Source organism: Mobula birostris, chromosome 25 (assembly GCF_030028105.1).
Source record: "Mobula birostris isolate sMobBir1 chromosome 25, sMobBir1.hap1, whole genome shotgun sequence".
NCBI lineage: Eukaryota > Metazoa > Chordata > Chondrichthyes > Myliobatiformes > Myliobatidae > Mobula > Mobula birostris.
The window spans coordinates 1,762,688-1,775,056 of record NC_092394.1 but is presented as its reverse complement, the minus strand read 5'-3'; the positions used below and the strand labels follow the sequence as shown (position 1 = coordinate 1,775,056).

The window sequence follows — 12,369 nt, the reverse complement described above, 5'->3', positions numbered from 1 at the left end:
GTCATTCACAGACTTTGCCACAAAGCCATCAGTTCCATTGTCTAAATCATTGACAAACAATGTGAGAGGTAGCAGTCCCAATACTGACCCCTAAGGAACACCACAACTCACTGGTAGCCATCCAGAAAAGGCCCCCTTTAATAATAAACTTTAACCTCATCCTTAATTACAGACTCCAGGACTTTCCCAGCCACTGAGGTTAGGCTAACTGGCCTATAATTTCCTTTCTTTTGCCTTCCTCCCTTCTTAAAGAGTGGCGTGACATGGTCCAGTCCTCCGGGACCATGCCGGAGTCAAACGATTCTTGAAAGATCATGACCAATGCATCCATTATCTCTTTAGCAACCTCTCTCAGGACTCTAGGATGTAGTCCAATCTTTCAGTTTGCCTAGCAGTTTTTCCTTTGTAATAGCAATGGCTCTTAATCCTGCTCCCTGACACTCACAGGTATCTGTCACACTGCTAGTGTCTTCCACAGTGAAGATTGATGCAGAGTACTCATTAAGTTCATGTGCCATTTCTTTGTCCCCCATTACTACCTCACCAGCATCATTTTCCAGTGGTCCGATATGAACTCTCACCTCCCTTTTACTCTTTATATAACTGAAAAAACTTTTAGTATCCTATTTTATATTGTTGGCTAGTTTGTCCTCATTTCACCTTTTCCCTTCTTATAGATTTTTTTAGTTGCCTTTTGTTGGATTTTAAGAGCTTCCCAATCATCCAACTTCCCACTCACTTTTGCTACCTAATATCCCCTTTCCTTGGCTATTATGCAGTCCTTAACTTCCCTTGTCAGCCATGGTTGTCTACCCCTGCCATTTGAGAAATACTTCTTCTGTGGGACATATCTATCCTGTGCCTTGTGAACTATTCCCAGAAACTTCAGCCATCTCTACTCTGCCGTCATCCCCACCAGTATCCTCCTCCAATCCATCTGGGCAAGCTCCTCTCTCATGCCTCTGTAATTCTCTTTATTCCATTGTGATACTGATACATGTGAGTTATGCTTCTCCCTCTCAAATTGCAGTATGAATTCAATCATAATATGATCACTGCCTCCTTAACAGTACCTTTACATTAAGCTCCCAAATAAGGTCTGGGTTATTAAACAACACCCAATCTAAGATAGTCTTTCCCCAAGTAGACTCAAGTACAAGCTGCTCTAAAAAGCCATCTCGTAGGCATTCAACAGACTCACTGTCTTGTGATCCGACACCAACCTGATTTTCCCAATCCCCTTGCACATTGAAGTCCCCTGTTACAATTGTGTCATTACACTTATTACATGCTTCTTTCAGCTCCCTTTGCAATCTCAACCCCACGTCTCGGTTGCTATTTGGAGACCTATATATGATTCCCATAATGTTTTGATTTTAACCCTTGCAGTTTTTTGTTACCCTCTCCCCAGGGTCCAGTTTCTGATGTACCAACTCTCCCCGGGGTCTGGTCCCTGATGTACCAACTCTCCCCAGGGTCCAGTCCCTGAGAGATTGACTCTCCCCGGGGTCCAGTGCTTGATGTACTGACTCTCCCCAGGGTTTGGTCCCTGATGACCTGAGTCTCCCTGGGATACAGTCGCTGACATACCAACTCTCCCTGGGGTCCAGTCCCTGATGTACCAACTCTCCCCAGGGTCTGGTCCCTGATGGTAGCTCAAAAGGTACCAACTCTCCTTGGGAAAAGTGTTAATGTCCAAGTTACCTTGATCATGCCTCCTCTCTTCTGTTACATTTTTTTTCTGTCAATAGCATGTTAATTCAAACACATATGTGAGTGTGCTGAGGTAATGATTAGTTAAGTTTTCTCTGTGTCTGCAGAACCATAAGGTCACACTCCACAGAGACAAAATATCATAGAGCCACATTCATACATAATGAAATTCACTAATTGTCCCACCTTTTCTATCCCTCCTAATCCCGCCCCCCAACACATAGTCAATTAGTGAATTACGTATTCGTCTTAAGACCTTATACTTGCTCTCAATGACTCTGCTTACTCTGTTTTCTTGGACAGTGTGTTTCAGCTACTTGCTGATTTCTGGGTTAAATCAGAGTGAGAATCAAGCATAATATCACTGACATATGTCATGTAATTTATTGTTTTGCAGCAGCAGTTCATTGCAATACATAATAAAAATCTCTAAATTACATTCTGTAAATATATAAAAAATAAATAATTCATGCAGAAAAAGAGGGAAAAATGATGAGGCAGTGTTCTTGGGTTTAATGTCCATTCAGAAATCTAATGGCGGGGAAGAAGCTGTTCCTGACACATCGAGTGTGTGTCTTCAGGCTCCTGTACCTCATCCCTGATTGTGCAGTGAGAAGAGGGCTTGTCTTGGGTGTGGGGGTCCTCAATGACGGATGCTGCTTTTTTGAGGCAACAGCAGTGTTCTGGATGCTGGGGAGGCTGGTGCCCATGGTGGAACCTCTGAACTTGCAACCTTCTGCAGCTTTTTCCAATCCTGTACAGTGGCCCTTTTCCTAAACCTTTGTCCTCTAGTTTTATTGACCTCTCGTAAGGGGAAAGGGCAGATGTACAGAACGTGTATCTACATTGTTATCTTCAATATGACATGTTGTTTTAAAGATTAGCTTTATTTGTCATGGTTAAACATTAAAATATCGAAACTTACAATGAAATGCATTGTTTTGCATCAATGGCCAACTCTATCCAAGATGGAGCTGGGTGCAAGTGTCACTGCATTCTCGGCACCGGCGTAGCACGCCCACAACTTACTAGCCCTAACCCATATGTCTTTGGAGTGTGGGGAAAAGTGGAGGAGATCCACATGGTCACAGAGAGAACGTACAAACTCCTTAGAGACAATGACGGGAATTGAACTCTGATCGGTGATTGCCCCAACCACTACGCTCTGTGGTGTGTTGTTGGGAAGTTAATTGTTACCAAGGGTGGAGACCAGCTTGAAGAATTCTCTGACCAACTACCACCAGCAGACCATCTGTGGAACTATGGTCAAGAACACACTGGGATATACAAGTTCCATCCCACAGTGCCATTTTTACAAGGAAAAGGTACAGGAGCCTGAAGACCTACACTTCTAGAAGCACATTTCAGGAAAAGCCTCTTCCCCTCTGCCATCAGATTTCTAAATAGACCATGAACCATATCACTACCTCACTATTTGCTCTCTTTTTGCACTACTTATTTTTAAATATATATTTCTTATTGCAACTTACAGTAATTTTTTAAGTCTTACACTGTACTGCTGCCACAAAACAATGTATTTCACAACAGATGTTTGTGATAATAAATCAGATTCTGATTCTGAAATGTATGATGGTAAGTTGTGACAGACAAGCCAGGTTGGTGGGTGAAAGTGCACACCTGGGTTTTTTAATAAATAGAGAATTATAAAGGGAGACAGAGACGTTGAATTTGTGAAATTTTGAGTTGTACCATGTGAACACAAATTATCAAGAGGTAATTTAGGTAACTTATCACAAATGTTATAGGGAAAGGTTGAATACGTTAGGACTTTAATTCCTAGAGCAGGGGTTCCTATCCAGGGATGCACAGACCCCTTGCTTAATGGTATTGGTCCATGGCATAAAAAAGCTTGGGAACCCCTGCAACCTAGAGCATGGGAGAATGAGGGAGATTTGATAGCGGTATGCAAAATGATGAGGGGTATAGATCGGCTAAACGCAGGCAGGCTTTTTTCACTGAAGTTGGGTGAGCCTAGAACTAGAGGCCATAGGTTAAGGGTGAAAGGTGAAATATTTAAGGGAAACCTGATGGAAAATTCTTCAGTGAGGGTATGGAACAAGCTGCCAGCAGAAGTGGTAGATGTGGACTTGATTTTAACATTTCAGAGAAATTTGGATAAGCAGACATCCCACCTCTCTCGGAAGTTCCGGGAGTCTCCTGCATATTAATAGTGGTTCCCTGATGCCCGCAAATTATGTACAATATCCTGGAAATCAATTTTTTGAGAGCGAGCGAGAGAGCGACCATGAGAGAGAGAGTGCAAGAGAGCGAGCGCACCATGGCAGTGTTCCAAAAGAAGAAAAAATAAAACGTATGTCACCCCAGACCTCCCTAAAGTGTACCCCTGCCTAATAGGGGTCAAAAATAATGACAGTGTTGCTCGCTGCACTATTTGCAACAGTGACTTTTCTATTGCCCATGGTGGGTTAAGACTGTACAAGACATGTTGAGGTGAGTTTAACAGGTGTCATTTGTTCATTAGCATAACTAACGTTATTTAAACTAGCTGGCCAGCTGCTAAGGAGCTACTCTATTGCAGACGTCCCACCTCTCCCGGAAGTTCAGGGAGTCTCCCGCAAATTGATGGTGCTACCTCCCTGAAATGAGTTTTTGCAGGATGGGATGTCGGGATAAGTACGTGGATTAGGAAGGGTTTGGAGGGCTACAGACCAGGTGTGGGTCGATAGGACAAGGCAGAATAACACTGTATGGACTAGATGGGCCAAAGAGCCACTTACAGCGCTGTCGTGCTCTATGACTCTATAATGAACATCTGCAAAGTAGAGAGTGTATGGCAGTGGACGAGTTGGAAACAGAGATGGAGGTTAGTGCGGGGCCTCGTGATGATTATATCATTCGCTGTGTTCTGCAGCAGATCTGCTTTGTTCCATGAGGTAAATCTTCAGCACTCAGACATTTTCCAGCTATTCAGCTGACTGGGCAGTTGCTGGCACTGAGGGATAACTGATTATCCCCGCAGCTGTTGTGCCTCTGGATATTTGCTCTTTGTTCACAGATTATTACCAAAACCTCTGGTACAGTCTAAATGGAAACACGTCCTGCTTCACTGGTTGAAAATCACACGCGAGGGTAATGGAGTAAAATGTGTGTCTGTGGGCCGAGCAGTGGCAGGGATAAGAAAGGAGCAGAGCTGCCAGGACAGTGGGAGTTTCCCTTCATGGAGAAGATATGGCACTGGCTGTGAGCACCGCAACTCTGACAGTGTTGGGATGGCCAACAGGATAAGGATAAAGATTAATTTTATTTGTCACGTGTTCATCCAAACCAGCAAAGGACTTGTATAGTGAATGGTCGGTCACTAATGGAACAGTGCACAGTTGTTTGAAAGCAGCGTCACAATTAGGTAGGGTAGTGGAAAAGGTCTTTAGTATGTTGGCCTTCATCTGTCAATGTGAACAACACAGTGAAGTGTGTCATTTTGCCTCAAAGCAAATCATTCAGTATGTGTCACCACGCGACCAGCACCAACATAGCATGCCCACAATTCCCTAACTCTAAGTTTTGGATTGTGGAAGGAAACTATCATATTCAGAGGGAACCACACAGTCATGGGGAGAATGTACAAAATCCTTACAGACAGCAGGGCAATAATCAAACCCCGTCTTACAGCTGGCTGCTGTAAAGTAATAGACTAACAGCGACACTACTGTGCCATCTGAACAAGGAGGTTGTGCCCTTGCATTGAGTTGGCATCCAGACTCCAGCTCTGCATCCAGGATGGAGATAGTACTTGAGTTTTCCCAATCTGGGCCCAGGATTGAGGGAATTCTTGTCTGGGCACAGTGCGGGAGGCTGCATTGGCCAAAGCCCAGTGAATGGTTTGACTGTTAGTTTAGAAATATCGAATGGAACAGCTCAGACCATTGATGGAGCCAGCCTCCTGTGGACTGACACTGAACCTCTATGTACAGCATTGTGGGCCAAGGGGCCTGTATTGTGTTGTAGGTTTTCTATGTTTTTATGTATCCCTGGTAATTGTCCACAGTAATGTTGTCAATAATCTCTGACACTATCTTTCATATGTACATTACTTCTTGCAGTGGCTACTTCAAAGTTTAAAGTAAATTTAAGTACATATATGTCACCATATACAACACTGGATCCATTTTCTTGCAGGCATACTCAAATTAATCCGTAATAGAATCAAAGAAACATGGCACCAAATTGGTAGTTCAACCAGTGTGCAAGAGACAATAGACAATAGGTGCAGGAGTAGGCCATTCAGCCCTTTGAGCCAGCACCACCATTCACTGTGATCATGGCTGATCATCCACAATCAGTACCCTGTTCCTGCCTTCTCCCCATATCCCTTAACTCCACTATCTTTAAGAGCTCTATCTAACTCTTTCTTGAAAGAATCCAGAGAATTGGCCTCCACTGCCTTCTGAGGCAGAGCATTCCACAGATCCACAACCCTCTGTGTGAATAAGTTTTTCCTCAACTCCATTCTAAATGGTCTACCCCTTATTCTTAAACTGTGGCCTCTGGTTCTGGACTCCCCCAACATCGGGAACATGTTTCCTGCCTCTAGCGTGTCCAATCCCTTAATAATCTTATATGTCTCAATAAGACAACAAACTCTGCAAATACAGAAATAAATAAATAAATAAACAAGCAAGCAAGCAAGCAATAAATATTGAGAATGTGAGATGAAGAGTCCTCGAAAGTGAGTCTATAAGTTGTGGGAATATTTCAATAGCACAAAATACTCTGCAGATGCTGGGGTCAAAGCAACACTTACAACACGCTGGAGGAACTCAGCAGTTCAGGCAGCATCCGTGGAAACGATGAGTCAATGTTTCGGGCTGGAACCGACCCAAAACATTGGCTCATTGTTTCCACGGATCCTGCCCAAACAGCTGAGTTCCTCCAGCGTGTTGTAAGGGAATATTCCAATGATAGGGCAAGTGAAGTTGAATGTAGTTATCCCCACTGGTTGAAGAGTCTGATGGTTGACAGGTAGTAACAGTTCCTGAACCTGGTGGTGTGAGTCCTGAGGCTTCTGTACCTTACTGTACATTCCCAAACCAAAAGCCGTGGATGAACCAGGAGGTACATCGTCTGCTGAAGGCTAGATCTGTGGCATTCAAGTCTGGCAACCCAGGCCTGTACCAGAAAACCAGGTATGATTTGTGGAGGACTATTTCAAGGGCGAAGAAACAATATCGAATGAGGTTGGAGGCAACATTGGATGTACGGTAACTCTGGCAGGGTCTGCAAGACATTACTTCCTACAAAGCAAAACCCAATAGCATGAATGGCAGCGATGCTTCACTACCAGATGAACTCAACACCTTCTATGCACACTTTGAAAGGGAGGATATAACTACAGCTGTGAAGATCCCTGCTGCACCTGATGACCCAGTGATCTGTGTCTCAGAGGCTGATATTAGGCTATCTTTAAAGAGAGTGAACCCTCACAAGGCAGAAGGTCCCAATAGAGTACCTGGTAAGGCTCTGAAAACCTGTGCCAACCAACTAGCAGGAGTATTCAAGGACATTTTCAACCTCTCACTGCTACGGGCGGAAGTTCCCACTTACTTCAAAAAGGCAACAATTATACCAGTGCCTAAGAAGAATAATGTGATCTGCCTTAATGACTATAGCCCGGTAGCACTCACATCGACAGTGATGAAATGCTTTGAGAGGTTGGTCATGACTATACTGAACTGCTGCCTCAGCAAGGACCTGGACCCATTGCAATTTGCCTATTGCCACAACAGGTCAATGGCAGACACAATCTCAATGACTCTCCACACGGCTTTAGACCATCTAGACAACACATCACCTATGTCAGGATGCTGTTCATCGACTATAGCTCAGCATTTAATACCATCATTCCCACAATCCTGATTGAGAAGTTGCGGAACCTGGGTCTCTGTACCTCCCTCTGCAGTTGGATCCTCGACTTCCTAACCGGAAGACCACAATCTGTGCGGATTGGTGATAACATATCCTCCTCGCTAACGATCAACACTGGCGCACCTCGGGGTGGTGCTGTGTGGCTAGGCATAGCTCAAATACCATCTATAAATTTGCTGACGATACAACCATTGTTGGTGGAATCTCAGGTGGTGACGAGAGGGCATACAGGAGTGAGATATGCCAACTAGTGGAGTGGTGCCACAGCAACAACCTTGCACTCAACGTCAGTAAGGCGAAAGAGCTGATTGTGGACTTCAGGAAGTGCAAGACGAAGGAACACATACCAATCCTCATAGAGGGATCAGAAGTGGAGAGGGTGAGCAGCTCCAAGTTCCTGGGTGTCAAAATCTCTGAGGATCTAACCTGGTCCTAACATATCGAAGTAGTTATAAAGAAGGCAAAACAGCGGCTATACTTTATTAGGAGTTTGAAGAGATTTGGCATGTCAACAAATACACTGAAAAACTTCTATAGTTGTACCGTGCAGAGCATTCTGACAGGCTGTATCACTGTCTGGTATGGAGGGGCTACTGCACAGGACCGAAAGAAACTGCAGAAGGTTGTAAATCTAGTCAGCTCCATCTTGGGCACTAGCCTACAAAGTACCCAAGATGGCTTTAGGGAGCGGTGTCTCAGAAAGGTGACGTCCATTATTAAGGACCTTCAGCACCGGGGCACGGTGCTGTTACCATCAGGAAGGAGGTACAGAAGCCTGAAGACACACACTCAGTGATTCAGGAACAGCTTCTTTCCCTCTGCCATCCGATTCCTAAATGGACATTGAATCTTTAGACACTCCCTCACTTTTTTATATACAGTATTTCTGTTTTTGCACTTTTTTCAAATCTATTCAATATATGTAATTGATTTACTTGTTTATTATTTTTTTCTCTCTGCTAGATTATGTATTGCATTGAACTGCTGCTGCTAAGTTAACAAATTTCACATCACATGCTGGTGATAATAAACTGGATTCTGATTCTTCCTGATGGTAGCAGTGAGAAGTGAGCATGACCTGGGTGGTGGGGGTCCCTGATGATGGATGTTACTTTCCTGTGACAGTGTATTGTGTAGTTGTGCTCATTAAGGGGAAGGACTCTACCCATGATGGCCTGAGCTCTATCCACTACTTACACATCCCTCCAGTCCCCACACCTTCACCTCACATACCCTGCAGCAAATCCAATGTTTAGATGAGAGATCATTCTCATGTGTTTCGTATTTTCCTTTCTTTCTTCAACAGGCCCTGTTAGAAGATCAGACTTTGAAGAGGCAGATCGAGATTGAGATAACACCTGTGTTTCTTGTGCCAGACACCAATGGATTTATTGATCACCTCCCTGGCCTGGCCAAGCTGTTGGATAGTAGACTGTACATCATCGTGGTCCCTCTTATTGGTAAACATATTCCTTCCTGCCCTCTGGTCCGAGTTGTGTATTGTGTGTGTGTGTGTGTGTGTGTGGTTGGGGGAGTGGTCTAGCAGAAGTACTAAATGCAGTAAATTGATGAGTTGAGCCTTTAGTTGAGTCGCTGCACCAGGTTACATCTGGTATTTTCTTTTTAAGGGTCTCCTTTAAAGTACATGCCACAGTAAACTACTAGGAATGTGAGAGAGAGAGAGAGTCTTCAGAAACCAAACAAATTCGAATCCCTGGTCACTGTTGATGGTATCACTCCCCAGTGATGTGAGAGTTCAGGAGAGTGGAAATAAATGCAAACCAGCACCGGGTGGAAATGCATCTCTAAACATCTGAGCCTATAACACAAGCCACAAGAACAACACTCAAACCCCAGACTGTAAAACAGCCCAGAATTTAGAGCCAACCACTTGTCTATTTCTAACTCTAACCTGGTCAATCTGTGTCCTGATCTCAGAGGTAGCAAGCAGGGGTGATTGTTGAATGTTGTACCTTGGAATCAGGGGTTCGCAACCAGGGGCCCACAAGCCCCTCGGTTAATGGTAGGGGTCAATAGCAAAAAGATTGGGACCCGCTGCTCAGAATGGAGGCCAAATACTAGTGTTGTGCTGCAGGGATCATGTTTGAACCCTCATTATTCATTATTTATACAAATGATTCAGATGTGAATGCACAAAGCGTGATCAGTAAATTTTACGGGGCTGATCAGCGGCATCAACAGAACTCTATGAAGAAGAGGTGTTTCTCGCAGGTTGGCGATGATGATTTAAAAAGAGAGCATCGGGGGTGTTGTCCATTGTACGGGGCCTATCAGCAGTGTCATCAGAGCTCTACGAACTAATAAAAGAACAGAAGGTTTAAGTGGAGTGGCCACTGTCAGGAGTAGGCCAGTGGCGAGAGTAGAAGTGACAGGCTTTGGCTCGAAGGAGGCTTCAGCTTGGAAGAGGTGTCAACTCTGTGCAAAGCGTCTGTTTAGGTTTCCTTTTTATCTTTTTTCCCTCTCTTACTGTACCATTTAAATGGCTGTGGTGTGTTCTTCTTGACAGATGTTGGAGTCTTGGGAGACCCAGAGTCTCCTAGGGAACTGCACCTGCGTGAAGTGCATTGGGCTGCATCTCCTTGAAGACTGTGTTAGGGATCTGGCGCAGCAACTGGATGATCTTTGGCTTGTACAGGAGAGTAAGGACCAATGACATAGGAAGGAAAAGCAATGAGGTCTTGAAACGAGGATTTAGACAGCTAGGTAGAAAGCTGAGAAGTAGGACCTCCTGGGTTGTAATTTCTGAATTGCTGCGGTGCCACGCGCCAGAGAGGGTAGAAACAGGATAGTTTGGCAGATAAATGCGTGGCTGAAAAGCTGGTACAGGGGGTAGGGCTTCAGGTTCTTGGATCATTGGGATCTCTTCTGGGGGAGGTATGACCTGTTCAAAAGTGACAGGTTGTACCTGAACCCGAGGGGGACCAATATTCTTGTGGGCAGTTTTGTTAGAACTGCTGGAGAAGGTTTAAACTAATTTGGCAGGTGGATGGGAACCGGAGTGAAGGGACTCAGGATAGGATGGATGGTAAAAAAGTAAAGATAGCATTCAGTCAGACTGTCAGGAAGGGCAGGCAGGTGATAGTCCTACAGGCTGAATATCAAATCATTAGGGATGCAGAATCAGGAAGGATAGCAAATACGGTACTCAAGGGGTTGTGTCTAAATGCATGTAGTGTGAAGAGCAAGAGGATAAGACGTGAGAGAATAGGACCAATCAACTGTGACAGTGGAAAAGTGTGTATGGAACTGGAGGAGATAGCTAAGGTACTTAATGAATACTTTGCTTCAGTATTCATTACGGAAAAGGATCTTGGCGATTGTAGGGATGACTTACAGCAGACTGAAAAGCTTGAGCATGTAGCTATTAAGAAAGAGGATATTGACATATGGCAGAGATTTCAAGATGGCGGCGCAGTGAAAAGTCTGCTTTGCTGAGCTCAGCACCGCAACGCTGATAATTTTGCCTATAAACCTATCTGTTTCAACTTTTTTAAAAATGCTCAAGTGTCAGATTTAATGACATGAACATTAATGAGTGTTTTTTTTTGAGCTGCTTCAACACCATGCCATCGAAAAGCACTAAAAAAGCGGCCAGGATGGACTGCACAGAGCGCTCGCCTGGGGCTGAGGAGCTAGCTACTGCTAGCTATGCTAACACGTTGGACCCTGCTTTTCGTCAAGTAATTCAGGAAGTTACGGAGAACATATCCAAAATGATGGACGAGAAGCTGGGTCCACTCTCTCTAACACTCCAGAACCACACATTGGAGCTTAAAAATCTTGATACAAGAACGACCGAGGCTGAGGGACGAGTCTCCGTGGTAGAAATTGTAACTGATCAGCCCCAAAGCTGCATCCGAGCGCTAGAAAAGCAAGTTCAAAGCCTGTCTGACCATATCAATGATCTTGAGAACAGGTAGAAGAAAGAACATATGAGTCATCGGTCTACCTGAAGATACAGAAGGCAGCCAACCGGCGAAGTTTTTTGAGGGCTGGCTGCCTAATTTCCTTGATTTGGAAACCAAGGCTGGACACATTAAAGTGGAAAGAGCTCACCGTATGCTGGCACCAAAACCGGGCCTAGGCCAACGTCCTTGTGCAGTTCCATAATTTCAGTGATAAGCAAAGAGAGATGAAGGCTTTGAGATGCCACGGGACTGATGCCCAGGCTTTAATAGATGAGGGATCCAGGCTTATGATTTTCAAGATTTTTTGGCAGCTGTTTTTCTGAAGCGCAAGGAACTCGACCAGGTAAAGAAGCGGCTGAGAGAATCCGGAATCCAGTGCTTTCTTCTATACCCAGCGGTGCTAAAAATCACTTACAATGGGACCACCAAGATATTTGATTCTCCTGGCATAGCTAAAACTTCTGTGGACACGTTGGGCTAAAGAATGTATACAGAATATTGTGTAGCCCTGGTTATGGATGATAACATGCTTGATGGTTGCTTTATTTTACCCTTTCATTACTCGATGGCAAGATATCTTATAGGATGGGTAACGTGTTTGTTTTGATTAATACAGTTTCATTATTTGTTTTAATTAGCGGTGCTGCTCCAGCCTGAAGGAGTTTAAATATGACGGTAACAAATCGGTGGATTGATAAATTATGCCCTGTTTTCATTTTTGACTATGTTAAATGCCATATTGGCAGTGGGGCAGAAGGTTCAGATATCCCCTTTAAGTGTGGGGTAAGTCCTCTTGTTCAGCGCTGTTGGCGCTTTGTTTTTT

At 44.3% G+C, this 12,369-nt stretch overlaps 1 protein-coding gene across 2 annotated transcripts in view; it reads left to right on the top strand.

Annotated features, from left to right (window-relative positions):
• smg6 (SMG6 nonsense mediated mRNA decay factor) overlaps positions 1-12,369 on the top strand; it is a 527,995-nt gene that overhangs the window by 442,704 nt on the left and 72,922 nt on the right. For both annotated transcript variants that reach the window (XM_072243359.1, XM_072243360.1), the window contains one exon: positions 8,924-9,077. In XM_072243359.1, coding sequence (XP_072099460.1) covers positions 8,924-9,077 — 154 coding nt within the window. The remainder of the gene's footprint in view (positions 1-8,923; positions 9,078-12,369) is intronic.